Source organism: Takifugu rubripes, chromosome 7 (genome assembly GCF_901000725.2).
Source record: "Takifugu rubripes chromosome 7, fTakRub1.2, whole genome shotgun sequence".
Lineage (NCBI taxonomy): Eukaryota > Metazoa > Chordata > Actinopteri > Tetraodontiformes > Tetraodontidae > Takifugu > Takifugu rubripes.
The window spans coordinates 6,503,237-6,516,598 of record NC_042291.1 but is presented as its reverse complement, the minus strand read 5'-3'; the positions used below and the strand labels follow the sequence as shown (position 1 = coordinate 6,516,598).

The following is a 13,362-nucleotide window of genomic DNA, read 5'->3' as shown; positions in this document are numbered from 1 at the left end:
CGATAATCTCTTGCTATTACTGCCTTTCTGTGGGTACGTGTGTGTGTGCGTGTTGACGGATCCTCAGGGAAATGTGTTGGAGATAACAGCATAGGGCTATTAGTCTGTGGTTAGATTGGCTGTTATTAGAGAGAGGAATTAACGAGAGGTATTTGGAATGTGTGTGTGTGCGTGTGTGTGCGTGCGTGTGTGTGTGAGAGAGAGATGGATTTATTTCACATTTGTATTGGTTGAAGCTGACACGGACACACAGTAAAGTTCAAAATAAGTGTATTTCCATCTATTGATCCTTCTGAGACCTGCAGGTTCTTTCTAATCAGGGTCACAGCGGTGCAGGTCTGACCTTCCCCTCCATCACAGGGGCAATCAGGGGCAGATTTTAGAGTGTGTTTCTGGACCGTTGAGGAGTGGTACCCATAGAGAAATCTCTACCTTCACAGTGACTGAAAAAAGAGTGGGAAAAGTCACATGAGTGCTTAGCTTTAACCTTTAACCTTTAGTCTCTCCGACAGTTCTTTCATTCGCGTGTCACAAGGAAGTGCGGATACATGAAAAGTTCGCCCCAGTGAGTCATTGTGAAGAAATATCGTTTTGTAATGGTGCACTCATTTTTTCTGTGCTGTCATCCTCTGTTCTGTTCAGGCATGTCTTCTAAAAACGTTCACCACAGCGATGCTCAAGGAAAAGCCTCTGTTATTGTCCCAAAGATTAACTTTCAAAATGCAACGCGCCCTGGTTATTTTAACAAGTTCTGTCTATGGCAACAAGATACAAACTTTGTGTGAGTCAGTGGGTGAGAAACTAAGCCGGCCTTTAGAGGGAGGGGATCATTTTCTTCATGGCTTCTTTAGTAGGATAACCTCAGAGTAACAGTCAGTCATCATTAGGCAAGCTTAGGGTTTTCTTCAGCTTTGCACGATTCGCATTCCACAACCAGGGAACTTTGGAACGTCTGCGGTGAATGAGGACGACACAATTGGAGCTTCGATAACTCAAGATGATGAAAAAATATATATTACTTGATCTAGTCATGTTTATGCAGCGATCCAGTTGTTGTAAAAGCTGAAGGTTAAACCTGGATATGCATGCATACTGTCATCAAGTTCCTCATTTATGAGTTCATAAAGCAGCTTCATGCTCCAAAGTTCCCTAACCCTAACCTGGAAATCAACTTCAAATCATGTCGTGGTCAGTTTATCTTATTTTAATTATCTGTATTATCACTAATTTAATGCTTCTACATCTGCTCGTCTCTCAGAGGACATTTCCCTTTGTGATTGTAATGCTTTTTTTTAGCTCCAAGGATAATTTTGTATAAGTTCACTCCAGCCATTGTGGATTGCTAATGTTTTTCAATTCCCACTCAGTTTACTGGAATATGCAGCATGAGACCAGTGCATCCCATCTCCTTCAGCCTGTTTCTCTTTATCGGCCCCCGGCTGTCAGAATCGACATCAAGGCTAAAGGTTTTGCCTTTGAGAAATTGACACTTGCTTTTTATTAGTATTTAGTCTTTGCATATGTCATCTGTACCATCAGTCACTTTCCGAAACCCTTTTCCTCCACTGTGCTTTAGGGAGCAGGCTTGATTAGTGATTAATCAGACCTGTCTGAACAAAGTTAAGAACTCCGTGTTTTTCTTACTGTTGCACAGGCAAAAAAAAAGGAACCTTTTTCTCAAAAGTCATGTTGCCGGTAATTTAAGAAAGCCCTGACTCCTGAATGTTCTTGGGATTCTGTTCTCATCTTTCTGCAACATGTCCGCACATTTTCAACAGTTCGATTACAGCTGCAACGGCCAAGAATTTCATGAGGAACACAGGAAGGACACTGAATCATCACCTTCATGCAGGATTTCTTTAATTCTCTGTGCATGTAATTCCTGCTCATCCTTCCGCACTCGGCCCAGTGGGTTACAAAGGTTTATTACCTCACTCTAACTCAGACGCTGTGTTATTTTATTTTAGTTCCATGTTCTATGGCAGAACCCTTGATCCACCATTGTGTCTACACATGTTTGGCTGTTTATTTCTCCTCAAACAAGCAGTGTTGCTAACATCTTTTAGCACTGCTGAGCAGATTAAAAGTTATGTTTTCATCCTCCCCATCAAATATCTTAAACGATAACGGAGCTTTAAACTGGCATTAGCGTCTCTGTTTGGACAGCAGCACTGTTTCTGGTTGCTCTCCACATGAGAAATGTTTTAGGGAGCTTTAAGCTTGTGACATCAGATTTATGAGTTGAGATCCCAGTTTTCAATTGTTGAGTTTTAGATGTCGTCATTTTCGGGATTTCTTATCATGTTCAGTGTCTTTGACATAACATGTGTTTAAATCTGCAGTCAGCTCTCCAGGATGCTTTTTCAGCAGCTAATGTGAGGCTGTTGTGTGTTCCGTCATGACATCCTGGGTCCTCCCAACACTAAATTCCTCCCATTGACCACCTCTAAGTGCCCTGGGCTTCACTTGTGAGAGGTTCCCTTTACTTGTGCAAGCACTGCGACTGGCGTCTTGATTACACAACTTTTCCATTTGCTTTATTTGCATATCCAAGTTAAATTACCCATAAAACGCTCAGGTCTGCACAAAAGTGACCTTTCTGGTCCCAAGGGTGCGCCTCTGGCTTCAGCACCATGGATAGCACCATGCTACAGTCTGACCAGTCCCACAGGAATGCTAATCTTAATGGACCACGAGTCACATGACCCCGGGAACCATGTCTTTCACTGCGTCCAACATGAATGTCCTTCAGGTGGAACAACCCTGCTGACTTGGATTCGCTTTTCCTTTTGCAGTAAAATAGTGATAAATGATGTGCAGTAAATGTATTTTTAACTCCATCATAAGCGGATATCAGGACTCAGGTTACCAGCACACAATTTGAAACAGGAGAAACCTTTTTTTTAAAGCTAATTGGCCATGTTGTGGTGATATGTGTTCTTCGTTTTCATAGACTGCATTTTCATTACGCAGTCTACCACTTTGTGGTTAGTGGAAGCTGTGTGGGGTTAACCCATGAAGCATTTGTTCTTTTTCAGGAGAGCTTGTGGTCTCATTGTTGTAAAGCAATCCTCTCAGTAGTGGAGTGTTACACCGTGCTGTGCATTGTACTGGCAAACCACTGGAGACATCAGCTGCATTTATGTTGTCTGAGTCTGACTGCAGTCAGCCACAGTTGCCGGTAGATTAGACTCTCTGCAGTTGATAAAAGTGTCTCCGGTCAGTTTGTGTTTCCTCAGCTTCACGGGTACGTAAGGTATGCATTTATTTATGTGTGAACAAATATCACTGCAGTAGGTCTGGCTTTAGGTGCGATTGTTTCCTGGTGGTAATGATGAAATAACCTATAATCTCACGTGTAAATCATGTCCCTGAGAGGCTTTATTCTCTAAATCGTAGTGATCCTTGTGTCAGGGCACCTTCTGTCGGCTCTCATCATTTGGTGCGAACACTTGCTGCGTCTGCGTCTCCGTCTCCCACCACCCTGGAGGCCCTGGATGTCTGAAATGCCTCTGTGGAAGAATCGGCAGGAGAATTCTGGAACACAATTAATCAAGTAGAAACCTTTCAACATCTCTTCTGTCACCACAGATCCACACGATGTTGTCTCTCTGTAACCTTGTCCAGCACATGAATGCCTCTTAGACTTGAAAATCTGCTCTTTGATGCCCTGTCCTGTCAGCCAAGGATAGAAGGGTGGTGGACAGCTGGTGAAGCCACCATAATTCCCTCACGTTTCACGGGTTACTCCTCACTGTCCTGGAAGGAGAGTTATTGTTTCTCGCTCGTTTTCCCTTAAATGTGCTTGCTGCCCCTTCCCTGTCTGGAGGACGGGTTCCGTATTCTTTTATTTTTGGGGTATAAACCTGCTTCTTCTTTTCTGGCTTGCCAGTTCCCTGGTCCCCAGGTTATTTCCACGTCTCTCATTTAAACTGATATGCCTTCGTTCAGTTATATTCATAAAATTTATGACCAGCAGCATACAAAGCTGATGGTTTTTGTACAGCCCTGCGCCTCCAAGACGTGCCTCCTCACTTGTTGTTTTTAATTAAAATGAATGGAGGGATGGTTGTCATGTTTAGACCACCAACAACCACGCAGCACTGTCAGCCCATCTTCGCAGCATCCACTGATTGTGTTTCCATTGCGGACAGACGGAGTGTTTGTGTTATGTGCACCCAGCTGCATTCCTGCTGGAGGACATTGGATGGTTGGCGGTTTCAGTGGCTGAGATGACTGGTTGTGCCTGTCGGAGGACAGGATTGGGAGCTGTTTGCTGCATGTGGGTGTGTTCATGCGAGGAGGAGAGTGATTTTGTCTCCGTCCCGTTTGATCTGCGTCCAGCTTTTCCTCGTGTTTGCTCCACACTCATTATCAAAGCTCTTTCTGCTGTGAAATGAGGTCACGGCTGCGTAAGAGTACGGATGGTTCTGCCGCTTTTTACAGGAAACTTTGCTTCCTCTCTTGTGACTGGATTGACCAGGAATTTGGGTGGTTGTTTGACTCACTGAATATGACTTCCAGTTTAGATTGGGGGTGATGATCATTCCCAGAAACACCTTTTTCTGCGTGTGTCAGTTCAGTGTTTGGGTTTTCGCCATTAGTTTCCATAGCAGCGGGGTTAAATGTGCAGGGGTGTTCATGTGGTACCGATCAGGTGATAAGATCTCACTCTGTGGATTTTGATTGCGTCACTCTTTGATTTTTTTCATCTTCAGCTTAGACAATGTTCAGTAGAACCAATAGAGACCACAGAGTGGTTACTGGGTGTGTTTGGCATTCTGCAGTACCTGCAGTCATTTGAACTTGATTGGATTGTGGTAAATCCACTAAGCCTCATGATAAGCTCCTATTATCCAAACCATATTAAACCTCCTTTCATCAATGCCAGGTTTGACCACTAAAAGGCAAACGTCATACTGCCGATGCAATGGCCCTGATTGTGTGAAGGCTACACAGCTGTCAAATCAGATGATTCATCTCTGCTCCACATCTGTATCTTGTTTATATTAGTGTACGTGGATGACACTGTAAGCCTCTGTGATGATACCGGACCCGGATTCACTGTCAGTAAATTTAAAACCTTTCACATCGGGACAAATAATTCAGATTACTGTGTGTCTTTCTAAAGTCTTATTGATGTAACGCTTCAAATGGTCCAGTTGTGTCCAGGATATTCAGATAAATGTGTGCATTGTGTTTACATCAGGGATTAGTGTTAGAAAAGCAAGAGAACGATGTGACCCCGGTCAAATCTGGCTCTCTCTGTGAAACTGATAGTAGGAAGATGACAGTGTAATTCAGCCGTTCAATAAAAATATGTCATTACACCCAATTATTCAATCAAATAATTCCCAAGCAGATCGTTCTGGTACCAAAGCAGAAGTTGAGTGAGGTGCTATCAGCACAAGCGTCCATTATCGGCCAACTAAGAATCACAGTCTGGCCCTCGGGACTCAAGATAAACAAGGGGAGACGTAGATTTCAATTTCACATTTCTTTCACAGTCAATACCCAAACTGGGAGTGGATCGGAGAATGACAGATGGGTTCTTAGTTGGTTTTGGACACAAAATCTTACATTTGCAGCCAGAAACTGAGGTTGTGTATAAGCTTTATGAAACAATTTGTTTAAATGATATATATATAATTCAGTCTAAGAGAAAGGTTGTAATGAGAATTTGTTAAAACTTATTAGTCAACTTCAAAATAAAGATTTTTTTTTTATGTTTACTCCACTTTTGTTTATCATTTAAACTTGTAAATAATTTTTCCAGCATTATTCAACAAAGAAAACAAGTTGCAGCCCAAAAGATAAATTTAAAAAAAAAATATATATTCAGCAATCTTCACTTAATACCCCCGGATGGCAAAGTGACAAGAGTATTTTACAGTCTTTGCAAACAGATTAAAAAGGACAAAGCTAAAATGAACCATAAATATTGCACAGACAGAAGTATTCAGACCTTTGCTGTGATACTTGAACCTTGACCTTCATTTCTGTTGTTTTGAGGTGTGTTTTCGTTACTTTCATAGGTGTTGACATGATTATGATTTCAACACTGAGGGCTTTGCAAATAAAATACGCACCCTTGTGTATATTTAAAGCTCGCCTGGAATCATTTCTCATGCAAAAGGAAGGCGAAGCCTTTGTTAAATCTTTCATGTGCTGCGTGGATAAATCAAGTCTGTAATCTTTGGTGAGTTTGGCTATAAAATCTGATCTCTGCGCTCCTGTGGTCAGTGTTTTCGTACTGGGAACCAGCACAGCAATGGTAAAATAAAGGAGAATTTTCATTGTAAATACACTTTCTCTGCACCCACGCTGGCATGTGTTCGTCTAACTTTACAGTTGGGAGCATGGGGGAGCATGGCTGTTTTCAGACTTAAAACTTAAGTTTTCAGAACTTAAAGGTTCATCCTTTAACTCAATTATCCCGCAGTTTGGTGTGATTCACGATTTTCCGTTGTCAGATTAAGCCTTGTGGTCCTGAGTATTCCTGTAACTGTAGTTCTGTGCTCACTGTAACTGTGCCGGGCCAGGCTTAATCCATGTGCGTGAAACCGCCACATGTGGCCGACTGGGTTTCCTCAGTGTCACAACAGTTGGATAAGTCACAAAGAGGCATAACTGCTTCTTTTTTTCATTCTTCTTGTCCAATGTGCCTGGTTCATCTGTGTCACTGCTGTTTTTATTTCCCTTCCACCGCCTGAGTCAGAGCAGTGATGAATTTAAACAAGAACAAAGTCTCTATTTGAAGTTTGAGGAGACGTTATTATGACTCCTCTTCTAAAGGTCAAGTTGAACCGCAGGCGTGATAAAGTACACATCGAAAGAGGGGTTAGAGGAGAGCGAGGTTTGAGATATAACCAATTGTTGCTTGCAGATTGGCGTTATAGCACATTGAGTTCACAATATAAGTGTTTGAGCAGGATTACTCAGGTTTGAAAACTAAGTGCTGGTATTCATTTGTGCAGAGTAGGATGGCATTAAATCCCACATCACTGTGATTTTTAAGGTTGATTTGTAACAATGTGATCTTAACTCATCTCAGCTGTAAAGCTAAAGCTGGGTTTTGGAGTCTTCTGCTCCTAAAGGTCAAGCTCGCCCTTCACCCCCGGGGTCTTTAATGGCTCTGACACTTTTGCTGTCAGGGATATAAGATATTATGTCATCTCCACTCAGCCAACAGTGAAGAGGGACGATCGGAAAGAAAGCGAATTCAGGCTTTGATTAAGAATGTTATTGTAATGAAATCTGCCTTCAAACGGTGTGGAAAGACTGCAGTGAAGAGAAACATAGAAGGTCTTGACCAGGGTGCCTCCGTGCCCTTTGACCCGGGGAGTAATTTGTTTTTCTTTAAACGGATTGTCTGAATGTTCGACACGTTGAAGTGACGAGCCAACGTGTAAATTCTTCAAAAGCCGTCTTCAGGGTATCAGCCGGGTCGCTACTCCTCTGGGAGCGCTCTGACCCGGTCCTCCCCCTGCCTCACGTCTCCCCATGTCTCTCACTGATAGGCATACTTTATCTTTCTCACGTTTTCCCACTCCTGCCTCTCTGAGTTTGCATTTGTGTCAGCGGCGGGGCTGACAGAGACGGCTGGGGTGAAAGGTCAGCCGCGCTGCCTCAGGAGGGGAGACAACTCCAGCTCTCCTCTCATATTTATGGTTCTGCTCCTGTATTGTGACTCTAATCTGATGACAACGCTGCGATTGTTTGACAAATGAGTTTCCCCGTCCTGTAGTGCTCAGGACCCTGTGGTGAGAAGTGGACAGTTCACCTGCGTATGAGCTCACTGCAGCACAGATGTGAAGCGTTTCTGTAGCAGATTTTCACGAAGTATTTTACCAGCCCACTAAGGTCTTGTGTTTTGATTTAAAGGAGCATTATTTAAAAGGCACCAGCTTCACGGAGATGCCGTTCGTATTTAAATCTCTCATGTGTGCTGTAGTACAGCAGGACGTCAGTGTGGCTGTGGAGCTGATGGACACGCAGCGTAAAGTATCTGACTCTTATTTAGACATGTGGAGGACAGACCTTTGTGTATCCATCTACAGGACACACACACACACACAGTCAAAATGAACTTCCATCAGCTGTTTTCTCATTCACTGTGTGCAACCGTCAACTTCCAGCAGCAGGCCAGTTGAGTACCAGTAAACAGGAACTTTGTTTCCTTTCTTCCCCCTACCAAAATATTCCAAACAATGACTCTTACTGTTTACTTGCTTTTGCTTGGGGATAAATACAGGGCATGAAGCCTAACCTCTCATGTCTGGTGTCTTCTGTCTTTGCTGTGTTTGTGTTTCCCGCTGGGGTCGTCGCTCCAGCTGCTGCACATCTGCATCGAGGGATGGGGGAACTGGCGCTGGTCAGAGGCCTTCAGCGTGGACAACGTGGGGACGCTACTAAGGACCATTCAGTACAAAGGACGCACTGCTTCTCTCATCATAAAGGTGTTGCAGCTCAATGGCGTCCAAAAGCAGGTACACAGATTGCTTGAATTATCTTCAAGATAAATAGACAAGTGATTAAAATCTCAGATTTAAAATCGGCCGTGTCATGTTTGAAATCATTTTAGCAGCCCTCTCTTTGAGTTAAGTGCTTTCTAATCTCTTTTTTTAGCCAATTTCTTGTTATGATTCAGTTGTTGTGCAGCTAACAACAGTCTTCTGTTTTAGTGATCCTTGTTTCAGCATGAAAGCAAAAACACATGAGCCCGAACCCCTTCCACAAAGATAATGAGACCCATCAATCCACCAGAAACTTCACAGGAACTCATAAAAGAGCATGAACGCGGTCTCAGAGCAGGCTTTGCCTTTTTAACACCAAGAGTGGCGGATTGTGTTTGGATTCTTCCACATATACAAACCAGAGTCTTCCTGAAACTGCAGTGATGCCATTAACATACAGCTTTGACACGCTGTTATGTAAACAGTGTCAAACGTCACACGTCTCCCGCTCATCCCCCAGACAAATCAGGCAGGCGCTCACCCTCTTCCCACCATCTGCCCCGGGTTTCGCTGACATCTTGTTCTAATTGGACGCACCGATTATATCTCGGTCGCATCCACTTCACAACAGAAGGCTTCAGATGGAGATGGTGGCTGCCGCTACAGAGGAAGTCACACCCTGTGTGCCTGTCCGCACCACCTCTTCTGGTCTTACTTCATGGATCCACACACTGCTGTACTTCCCCCTCCATGTCTAGCTGGCAGGGGTCTTTACATCATATATACCAGCCCCTTGTTACAGAAAGCCCCTTCATTAAACTTATTCCCACGTCATGTTGGACACATGCCTGGAGACAGTCTAAACATGTCGCTTGATTCCTTTTGATACCATCAAATAGCATCTGGTCGTTTCTTTTTGGGTTAAAATGTTTAATTGGTGGTTACTTTAGTGGGGGGGGGTGTGTGTTAAGGGTGCGGTTCTTAGCAGGGGCCTTCTTTGTGTAGCCTCATGTTCGGGTTAGGTTCCTTTCACATTCCAAAGTTGAAGCACTCTAGATTGCTGGCACAGGTGTGATTAGGAGAAGGCTTTGTTTGGTCTTGGTCCTGCGTGTCCAGCCTCAGAGACCATTATCACACCGATGTCATCCCAAACAGTGTGACAGCATAGCAGTTTGGAGACCTTTTCTTTTCTTTTCAATTGGGCTAATTTGCTCTGTGACGTTCATCTCTCCAGGTGATAATATGCGGGAGACAGGTGATGTGCAGCTACCTGAACCAGGACATCGAGCTGCGAGTAGTGCAGCACTATGTGGGGCCCGACAGTCAGACAGTGGTCAGGGAACACTGCGACTGCCTGGAGGTGGGGGCCAAGTTGCCTTCCTACGTGCTGGAGGACAGTGAGATGACAGAGCTGTGTGTGAGGGCCAAAGGGGATGAAGACTGGTCCCAGGATGTTCAGCTGGAGAGCAGAGATAAGAGCAGGTCTTGCTCTGTTGTACAGGTAGAGTCTGTCGTTTGAATTTACATGAACGTGAATGAATCTGAACAAGAAATATCCATCTGGTTGGTCTTACTGTTAGAGGTCAGATTATTTGTTTTAAATGTCATTTTTGAAAAGAGATGTTTGATAAGGGCATGCATGTTTGTAGCTGGTGACTGGACCACCAACTGTGGCCAGTCTGATCCTTTTCTCCTGGGTGGTCATGGTGGCAGTTTCCACGTTTCTCCTCACTCTTAGGTAACAGACTGAGATCTTTCCCTCAGATAGGCTTACAAAGGCTCTCCAAGCCATAACCTAACCATGCTGAGAGGCAGAAAATACAGTTTATGTTCTCTCATAACAACACCAAACACAGACAGGAAACTTTAGCTGATATGTGGGCACGGGGAGAAGCTTTGAAGGAACTTTCACGCTGCTGGAGCAAAGCCATGCAGCCACTCCTTTACTTCCTGCTCTTGTTCTGGAGTTGTCCTGCTCTGTATCTGTTTCTGTCGTTCTCTTCCAGGCTGTTAACAGCTTCTGTGTATGGCTCTGATCATCTGTGAGCCCAATCTCAGCTGTTATCAGTTCTCCTCAGATCAGCCATTCATTACACATACGCAGTGTTGGCTCCCAGAGGAGGCGCTGCCTGCTCTGGTAGCGGGGCCAAGATCTGTCTATCCCCGCCTGTCTCCTGCTGTTTCACTGTCTTGTTTCCATCCTTCATTTGTCAACTCCTCTTCTTTATTTACTTCATCCCCTGGAATGCCGCTCATCCACCTGCTGCAGCCTTTACAACTGTCTCCCCCATCAATGTCTGCCTCTTTTCTCATCTGTCTCCTGGTTATCTGTGCTGGTAATCCATCTAAAGCAACTCCTCTTCCTCGTATCTCACCTTCTTCCTCCCTAACACATGTTTTCACCATCTTTCCTTACTTCTTCTTTACTTCTGACAATGTGCAGGAGGTCATCCTGACCTCATCCCCGAGTAGAGTGTTTTTAATGGACCAGGCCTTCAGAGTATCAGTTTCACTCCTTCCTACTAACAAGACTGTTTTGCAAGGCCAGCAGCATTAGGAGAATGTTCGCTGTGTCTCTTTGTTCCATTCTTCTGTCCCCACCAGCAAATGAAGTCCCCAGTCTGTCATAAACTGGTCCACATGTAAGATGCATTAGCATCACATGGTTTTAACAAACACCAATGTCACATTAGGAGAGCTCACTCTGCAGTTGCCTCATTTTCAGCTACATTTTGCGATGGTAACTGCCTGTAATGGCCCATTATCCCGCCCTAACACCCATCAGTTGTCTCAGCTGTGAGATCATGTTGCAGGGCTACTTTTAATTACTTTTAACAGAGTGTTAGATTAAAATAAACCCCAAAATGTTTCACGATCAACCATGAAATCATAATTGTCACCTAATTACATGCGGTGGGAAATCAGATATCCTTGTTTTTACATGACGCAAGCAGACTTTTTCTCACCAAGCCGTGCAATAATTCACAAAGGAGATGTACTGATTCACAAGTGTGAATGAATGTGATGTAAGTAATGATGCTGTGAATAACAGCTGGTTATTTCTGCCAGGTGCCTTGTTCCAGTGGTGCTTTGCTGTACGTGTGGTGTACACTTTTTACTGTTGAACCCAACTCTCACGTGCAGCAGAGAGTGGTGAGTAATCTCTGATGGTTTTATCTGTCGGTGCACCAGTTCGTCTGCGCATCTCACTTCTGGTGTTTGTGAATGTGAAACTGTTTCAGGTGGTTTTCAGTCCATTGTTTTTCATGAAGAGCCACCTGCCAGACCCAGTCATCCTTCATATAGAGAAGAGGAGTCTGGGACTGAGAGAGACTCAGCTGATCCATGGACAGGGACACCAGGAGCCTCTTTTAAATGCAGAGTCCGACATCACCCACCATCTCACTTTCCAGGCCAGGTAAGGCTAAAAGACATAGAGTAATTCCTTTTTGATCCACGGTAACTGTATCGAGCACCAATTAAAGATGAGCAAAGCAAGAGTTAAATCTGTCTGCACATCACCTGATTTATCTACCTGACAATTAATATCTTTAAAGTCCACCTTTTCTTTATATTGTTTCAGCAACTTGCTCAAACTGCAGTAAAAGAGTCTGTCTAAAATGGGTGCAGCACGCTTCCGATTAGCAAAGATGCAGAGACACTTAAGATTCTCTCACACCACATTCTGGTTACTGTGAACCAACATCCCAGAGTCCAGGCACTGTTCAAAAGAACAGGAAGCCAGCATGGCAGCCACCGACGCACAGTTTCAGTTCCTCCACGTCAGGTTGTACCGTAATTACACCTCATTTAGGTAGAGGCCCTAACAGACAGCAAGCGTTTGGCCCTACGTTGTGTGTGTCTGTCTCTGTGTGTACACACACGTTTGCGTGGGTGGATGAGTTGCGCAGCAGATGTGTCTTTGTGTCTGTGTGTGGTCCGTGCGTGTCTTGTTTAGCCAATGTAAGTGTGACAGTTGCCACTTCATCATGGGCAGAATCTGTCGCGTACATCACTGCCGCGTCTGTTCCTCAGTCCCACTTTGTCAGCATGTGTTCACACTTTCTCATATTGTCCTCGGCCTCTCGTGGAGATTTTTCTTAGAAGTTGTTTTTTTTTACACTCTGCTTGGTTCAGCAAATTATCACAGTGTTGTGTCGCATCATAATGTGTTGCAAACAATAAAGGAAAATCATCCCTCTGTGATTCATTTGAAGATTATATGGTACCAATAACATCATTTTCACTCCCTGTGCATCATGTCCTTGTGTGTAAATCTCAGATTCTTTAATCCAAAGTGTCTTTCAGTGACAAGACACTTTATTTCTTCAGCGTGGGTGGCTCTGTGTTGTGTTCATTGTCAGAATATCTGCAGTTTGTGTAGTGTGATGCAAATACAAGCTCGGAACTTTGTCCCTTTGGTTGCAGCTAGTGGTGATCTGAATAAACAGAGGAACTTTTGAATGTAATTGGCCCCTCTGAGAGAACCGATGTGTGTGTAGATGCCTGGTCACAGCAGATTTTAGCCAGCAGCTGACTCTCCTGTCTGATCTGCAGCTCTTCTCTGGTGCAGGCTTATCTAATGTTTATCTCCCATCTAAATCTCCATCTTTTGATCTCCCAGCCAAAGGCTTTCTTGCACCTTCACTTTACACACGTGCACCAGTCCCCCCAAAGCCTTTCCGTACCATCCGATTTAAAATATTTGCTGGTCAGCAGCTCATCTTTCCTTCCTGTAATTACACATAGTTGTGGCCTCTAACGTCTGAGGGACAGAACAGAGCTGTGGTCTGTGGCACAGGAGACACAGACAAGTCCCAGTCAGAACCTTTGTGTCCCGCTCTCCTCGTGTTGGTCACCACAATTGAAAGCTTAGGGGGGGACGGGGGGTTACATTCAGATGCCT

General features: G+C 44.2%; 1 protein-coding gene across 2 annotated transcripts in view; it reads left to right on the top strand.

Moving 5' to 3' along the window:
* Positions 1-13,362, top strand: part of LOC101062313 (vacuolar protein sorting-associated protein 13B) — a 231,129-nt gene that overhangs the window by 201,489 nt on the left and 16,278 nt on the right. For both annotated transcript variants that reach the window (XM_029839039.1, XM_011605289.2), the window contains exons 47-50: positions 8,334-8,489; positions 9,691-9,957; positions 11,526-11,609; positions 11,699-11,874. In XM_029839039.1, coding sequence (XP_029694899.1) covers positions 8,334-8,489; positions 9,691-9,957; positions 11,526-11,609; positions 11,699-11,874 — 683 coding nt within the window. The remainder of the gene's footprint in view (positions 1-8,333; positions 8,490-9,690; positions 9,958-11,525; positions 11,610-11,698; positions 11,875-13,362) is intronic.